This window comes from Lactuca serriola, chromosome 3, assembly GCF_051521515.1.
Source record: "Lactuca serriola cultivar US96UC23 chromosome 3, Lser_US96UC23_V15, whole genome shotgun sequence".
Taxonomy (NCBI): Eukaryota; Viridiplantae; Streptophyta; class Magnoliopsida; order Asterales; family Asteraceae; genus Lactuca; species Lactuca serriola.
This window is the reverse complement of record NC_136410.1, coordinates 249,028,594-249,036,378: the sequence shown is the minus strand read 5'-3', so window position 1 is coordinate 249,036,378 and position 7,785 is coordinate 249,028,594. Positions and strand designations below refer to the sequence as shown.

The 7,785-nt window shown below is 32.6% G+C and overlaps 1 protein-coding gene across 1 annotated transcript; it reads left to right on the top strand.

Moving 5' to 3' along the window:
• Positions 1-3,018: 3,018 nt before the first annotated feature.
• On the top strand, positions 3,019-5,094 carry LOC145093858 (transcription factor MYB14-like). Its single transcript, XM_079032110.1, has 3 exons — positions 3,019-3,191; positions 3,661-3,790; positions 4,478-5,094. Exons 1-3 carry the CDS (start codon positions 3,059-3,061, stop codon positions 5,034-5,036), a joined length of 822 nt encoding a protein of 273 aa, XP_078888236.1. The 5' UTR covers positions 3,019-3,058; the 3' UTR covers positions 5,037-5,094.
• The last annotated feature ends 2,691 nt before the right edge of the window (positions 5,095-7,785 follow it).

Below are 7,785 nucleotides of genomic sequence, written 5' to 3'. Positions count from 1 at the left end.
TCTGTTAGATCTGTATCATGGTATATAGGATAATGACATGCTTAGTGATCTGTAAGATTTGTTTGGTTGTCTTTTGACTGGTTGTATATGTTTATCTGATATGTGTATATCGACATGTTATATGTGGTTGACTTGAGGTGGACCGACATAGACTAGAGGCCAAGAGACCCATGGCGGCTCGGATAGATTGTAGGCATGCGAGGCGGTCCAGTCAGGCCGAAAGCCTGAAGAACAGTCCAGATAGGCTGAAGGCCTAGTGAGGTGGTCCAGTCATGTTGAAGGTTCCATGAACGGTCCAGCTAGTCTGTAGGCTTGTAAGGCGGTCCAGTCATGTTGAAAGGCTTTGTATGCATGTTGTTATTGTATATGTTATTGTTTGTGTGTTGGTACCTTGGGGGAACTCGCTAAGCATTGGCCTACAGTTTTGGGTTATGTTTCAGGTACTTCTGATGATCGCGGAAAGGATAAGGCGTGACTGTACACATCCTCATGTTTTGATTTGTGATTTTTGGGGACTCTGATATTGAACATGTTTTGAAAACTATGTTTGTAAATAATTTGTGAAATCGGTTCGTTTTAAAAGTTTTAATTTATCATGATTTTTATGGTGTTAAAGTGTCCACCTAGCGATTTAATTTTCTCGTCTATTGTCGATAAAGGGTATTATTCTTTTGGGCATTCTTTGTTTAGGTCGGTAAAATCAATGCATATCCTCCATTACCTATTACATTATGTTAGCTATCCATGAAGCGAATAAGGATTCTCAAACTATTCCTACCTTTACTAGATTGTCTACTTCATAATTTATTGTTTTGTTCCTTTCCCCGGATTGGCATCTCTTCTCTTGTCGGATTGGTTTTTCTACCGCTTTGTCTTTGAGATTTTGTTCGATGACATGTCATGGTACTCCAACCATATATGTTGGTTTCAGGAGAGTATGTCCACATATTCTTTTACTAGGTTAAGAAAGCTCTCCCAGAGTAGGATTGATAGTGTTGAACCTATCAAAATTCTATGTCCAATGTAGTTGTCATTGAATGTTATGCTTTCTTTCTCGCTTTCGTTGTTCTGTGGATTTTCTTGTTTTGAGGTACTTGCTTCTGTTAGTAAGGCTAGTGATGGTATTACTAACAACTTGTGCATAGTTCCATAGCCTAACGGTGTCTTGAACCTAACCAGCCAATGTATGGTGGAAACGACTTCGAATAACATGTCAATGGTCTCTTTGTTGTTACCCTTTTGTGTGAATGAATTGTGGTTATGTGCGGTTGTTGGTAGGAGGGCTTTTTTATGGTCTTTCTAGTATTTTTCATTTTGTTATATTTGTTGTTTCCTCTAAAGGCCCCTGTTTGATGCCTTTGATGCATTGCTTAGAAAGCTGATATTATGGATGGCGCCAACGATTCTACGTCTCTTTTGTGATCATTAATTATGGCTTGTGTCATGCATAACTAGTGCAGATAAACAAGAAACGTTAGGAACTATACCGAGGTTGCCCATCGGTATTGCTCTCTGATATTTAAGCTATCTATCAATTGCATTCTCATGTGTAAAGATTAATGATCTTCTTGGCAAAGAGTGAGTCTCGATCGGGGTCTCTCTTTGATGATGCCTTGCTTTTATAGGCCCATGTAGAAGAGCTGGAATGGGCCTTTAACCAGGTCTCTTGCAAGATCCGGGTAAAACAAGTTCTATGTTGGTGCTCGTAATGATTTGTTTATTGCATGTGTTTATACCTTGCTTATTTTTTGGGATATGTTTGCTTAGGGTTATTACCCAATGTGTATTGCTATAAGTTCGGGTATAATTTTCTAACCGGAAAAGTGATGTTTTGGATTGTTGCATCAGGTTTTCCGGGTCGATAATTTCAATATTCTTGACCCAGATGCATCATTAGAAATGATATTTGGCTATCCCTTAAAGAAGGAAGGTTTTTATTTATTTTCTTAACCGGAAAAGTGATGCCTTTGGATTGTTGCATCAGGTTATCCGGGTCGGTAATTTCAATATTCTTGACACAGATGCACAATTAGAAATGATATTTTGCTACCCTCTTTTTTTATTTTGTTACTAGTTACGACTTCAAAAACATCAAATAGAAAACCTTTCTCGTTTTTCTAAAAACATAAATCATTTAGTTGGAATTTTTTATTTGTGTTCCTTGATAATGTTAACTCTTTGATCTAAATAGATTTAGAAAAAAAATGATATTTGAAAAAATAGTTTTGCATTTGGTATGTACATAGTAACACAAAAAATTTAGTCAATTCGGTCATTTGGTTGAAAATTATGTGAAAAATATCATATTTTTCGATGTAATCTTGTTTGTTATTAGCTCGATCTTTGCTATTTATTTAAGAAATTCGACTATTCAAATAAAAGGTTTATTTTTTTTAATAATTTGCTTACGACCTCAAAACGTCAAATAGAAACTTTTTTTTTTTTCTAAAAACATAAATCATTTTTTGGTAAGTTTTTATTAGCTTGATTTCCTAATAGAACCGATTGTTTTCAATATCACAAAAAACACAATATTTTATATTATCGGCTGTTTTTTAATGAACCATTTCTAATTGTAAGATGTTGACTTTAAATTTACGTGTTCATCTCTTCACAATCATTGCAACTCATTGGCGAAAACAAAACCACCAACATTTAATTGTATTAAGGGTTATTTAAATTTTTTCTATAATAGGTAAAACCATATTAAACCATGTCTTAAGATTACATTATATTTCATTTTGTTAATCATTTAACACATCATATATAGCCATCTTTTGATTAAAAAATTAAGAAAAATTGCATGTTATTTAATTTTATTAATCGTATATCAAACAAAATATAGTAATTTATTAATGAAAGAAAATATCAAACATTATATGCTATTTAATTTTCTTAGTCATAAATCAAATCAAATGGAGTACTTTTTATACAAAAGAAGTCAAGAAATAAAAAAATAGAAAAATATTGAGGATAAATAGGCATCGTTGGCCAATTACTCCACTCTTGTGCCTTGGGATATCTCCATATCATTTCAACTCCAATAGAGAGAAAGAGAATGGGGAGAGCACCTTGTTGTGAGAAGATGGGATTGAAGAAAGGCCCATGGAGTCATGATGAAGACCAAATCCTCATTTCATACATACAACAACATGGTCATCCTAACTGGCGTGCTCTTCCGAAACATGCTGGTAATTATATCTTATTATAGCTCCATATGCATTACTTCTTGATCTTTGTCATAGAAATATTCATTTGGTTTCTCTTGTAAAGATTTTTCAGTTTGACAGCCCACATGAGTACTTTTATGTTAATTTTTCTCAATCTAGCTAGAATATGAGGATTTGAAGAACGTATAGAGATGTTCAAATCCTCATTAACGATTTAATTCCTTTCACATGCAAGGAAACTAATTTCACATATAGATGAAAACGAAAGAGAAAATCACAGTGTCGATTGTTCTCAGAAAAGATGCTGAGTTCATGAATATGACATGATACAACGATTGTGTTCTCTTTGCACATGAAAAAATATTGAGTTGTTGTGTTTGTCGTTGGTTGATTTAGCATTGAAATTTAGTTCATAAGTTTTAAAAACAAAGTGGGTAATTAGTGTTCATTTTCGGTTTTAATTTGTTTACTTATTGTTTTTTTTTTTCAGGTTTGTTAAGATGTGGAAAGAGTTGTAGACTTCGTTGGACCAATTATTTACGACCAGATATCAAGAGAGGAAACTTTAGTAGAGAAGAGGAAGACACCATCATTCATCTACATGAAATGCTTGGAAATAGGTACAAGTTACAACGGAGTTTTTCAATCTTATTCGTATCTTTAGTAACCAATTATCACTTTTTTATTTTTGTAAAAGACATCAGCATTTCATATAACATTTTGACATAAGGAGTCGGACATAGATTTTGGTTTTCAATTATATTAAAGCGTGATATTTGTTTATATTAATAATTTCAAAAAACATATTTGCTAATCAAATGTATTCAAGTGACTCAAGTCTATTCATTTCATATGAAAAATACATTTTACGTTAATCATTTTAATCATATAAACCCAATAACGTCATGTACCAGAATTTTAAATAACAAACTTTAGATCCGCAGACATGATGATGACACAGTGAAAATAGTTTTTTGGATGGGCAATAAATTATTTAAATTGGCCATTGGCTACCACGAATCGCAATCCCGGTTTTCATGCTTAATTATTTAATTAATTTCATAATAAATAACTACACAACATGTATACTTTTAATTTCAAACCAACATATATCAACATGTGCCCAAGCATAAAATACGATTTTTTTAACACATATTTCAAGAATAAGAATATAAATAAAGAATAAGAAAAAGACAAAACCATTGGTACTTTTTATTTTGCACGTATTAGTCATAACTAAATATATAATTTTGAATACAAGTTTGTCATGAAGCTTGGCTTTCCTTGATTTTTCCATGATTTTACAGATGGTCTGTGATCGCAACGAATTTACCTGGCCGAACTGACAACGAAATAAAAAATGTTTGGCATACTTATTTGAAAAAAAGACTTGAAAGTCATGAGACAACCAGCCATGCCCCAAAAAGACAAAACACCAAGTCCAAACGTGCTTCAAGCAATCCAAATCTCGAAGAATCTATTGTTTCACAATGTCATGCCCAACCACAACAAAACTCCCATGACGAGGAACAACTAATCTATGTTCAACCATCGTGTAGCGAGTGTTCATCTGAAACAGAAACAACGACCAATTCATTTGATGTAGCTAAACATGAGGAAATCAAGCACGAGACATTTCTTGATGATAGTTTTTGGTCGGAAACATTATCTGGTGAAGGTGACGACATCATGGAATCTAATCCAACGACAAACATATCAAGTGTTGAGTTTTCATCGTCTCCACTCAAAATTATAGAGAATGAAGACATCAGAAATTCATATGCTGATTGTCACATGGGTAGCATAGACCTATGGTACGACATTTTCACACGCATTGAGGAATTACCCGAGTTACCTGAGTTTTAGTTTAGATATCCATTTGTATTCTTGTTATGAGACATAAATTAAGCACAAATGTTGTATCTTTGATATTCTCATAACGTAATATAAGTAAGAAATACATTTATTATAGAAAAAATGGCTCCTAACTTTTTTCTAATATATTACATAAATAATACTGACGATAAATTGAAATCTCATCATTACAAAGATGTTGAGTTTTCTTTGACCAATGGAGACAAAGTTGAATTGAATTCTTAGGTAGTGGCAATTTTAAATGTTTTTAATGTGACGTAGGATATAACAATCATTATTAATTTAATTTGTATATCGTATAAAACAAAACAATCTATAATGAATATTCTTCATTTGATTTTGGTAATTGCTTTAGAATATTAATGACATTGCTTATTTAAGATTCGTCGTAAAAATTATATTTATATTATATTTAACTAGTTTATAATCCGTAAGAACCACGGTTATAAAATTAATTAAAATTTTATATTAAAAAATTAAAATTATTAACCAATTATATTAAATAAGTTATTACTTAAGAGAATTTTTTTTAATTATAAATTTATAATCGTTGATTTAAACAAATACGTGAAATTATATCGCCTTATAATTTGCATTAATTGTATTTTATTTTTTAATCTAATATTATTAATTTAATATAATTAGAGTTAAAATTTTTAAATTTTAAAATTTAAAATGGAAAATCGATTATTAATTTAATTAATTAGAGTAGAAAAATTTAAAATTTGAAATTGATAATTAATAGGTTGACAAGTGAGATGATATGTGACATATAGTATTATTGAGAAGTTCTAATAGTATAACATTTGTCAATAGAAGATTAAATATAGTCATTTATTAGAATAGAGACTTTGAGGAGGAATTATATACAAATGTATTTAAAAAATAAGGAAAATCCTAGAAAACCCCAACATATTATACTTAGATACTCGAAAAAAACCATTACTTTGTTTTTATATACGATAATTGAGAAATTTTATTTGAGTAAATTACACAATTCGCCCTCGTCCAAGTGTAGAATTGTGTCTTTTGTCCTTATTTCTAAAAATTAACTCGGACCGTCTTTCATATCGTTAAAAGTTGCACGTTACGTCCCTCGTAGACATAAAATGACTATCTTGCCCTTTTCTTTTTCTTTTTCATTTATTTTTCAATTGTTTTTAATTTATCTAATATTTTTATTAATTATAATTTTTAGAAAATAAACTTCTTAAATTTGTTCCAAGTTCCAACCCCTAGCCATCGACCAACTCAGACCACCGGCCATCTCCAGCAACCAACCACCTCTGGCCATCAGCCATCTCTGGCCACCAATCACCTCCGACAAACACCACCATTCACGTCAAATATAAAAACAGAAATTGGAAACTAAACCCGAAAATCAAACTTGAATCTAATCCTACATCTAGAAGAGATATGAAAAATAAGTCTTCTCCACAAACTCATGTTAACATGTCCTAGAAATATGTTCAGAGAGGAGAGTTGATGGTTGTGGCTGGTATCTAGAAGACCAAATTCTTCTTCGACCAGACGTTGCCTCACCCCTTTCATTTCGTTATTCTTCTTCTTTAAACCTTATGTGACCTTAGATATGAGGGTGTGACTTATTTCAAGAAAGATGGAAGGCAGTTGTGGGTATGATTTAATTATGTGGCACCACCACCCATAAGCGTTCGACACAGACAAAGTGTGCTTTAATCCTGATGGGTTTTATACAAACAATCCTATGTGTGCATGCAACCCTAGAATTGGATCTATGTTTTCACTATTAGATACACAACATTATGAACACATAATAAAACCCTAATATGGCTTACTATTTTTCGAAATTCACCAAGAAGGTTAGATTACATACCTCTTGTTGTTATATCGCAATAACAACTTAAATCTTCAAACCCTAAGTCTTGAAAGCAAGCACCACAAGTGTAGTGCCTCTGATGGCTCACAAACACCACAAGCAATTGGAGAGGCTATAGAGAGAAAGAAGGAAGGAGGTAGAAATCGGCCCTAAGAACCCTTTAGGAAGCATGGACGAATTCTTATGGGAAAGGGGTGTTTATATAGGTGTGGAGATTAGGGTTTCAGTCTTTATCCTTATCTAGTTGCTTGCCCACCAAGTAACAATAAGATAAGCCTTGAATGCCCTTATCTTTGGACGATTTCAAGGATCCTTATCCATTTGATTTCGTCCAACCCATATCTAGGATAATCCTTACCCTACTTTGTAACTATCACATATTTCAATTCAGCCCCTCTAATTTAATTAATTACACTTGATCACAAAATTAATTCTTAATTAATTATTGACCAATATTAATTAAACAAATATGATTTCTCCTTTAATGTATTATTCTTATAACATATTAATAAATCATAATAACCTCTTTCTCTATTATTTCTCCAGTCAAGTTGCTTTGGTGAAGGCAACCCAAAAGGACCATGCACAATCGGGTCAAGTACTTACCAAATATGGTTACGGGCTTAGACACTAATCCAACAAATCCATGATGTGCAAATCCATGGTGTGCAGATCTATGAACAGAGAAACGAGATGAGTTGTTTCACGAATGTAGATATGAAAACCCTAAATTGTGCGAGATGGCGGCATGCAGGTGGTGATAATCGAACGGAGAAGACACAGTGAAGTCGGAGATGATAGTAAGCGAACCTGCAAATCAAAGATGATCCAATAACTCCGGTGATGTTGTTGCACAGGTGGAGTGAAGCAATGGTCTTCTCT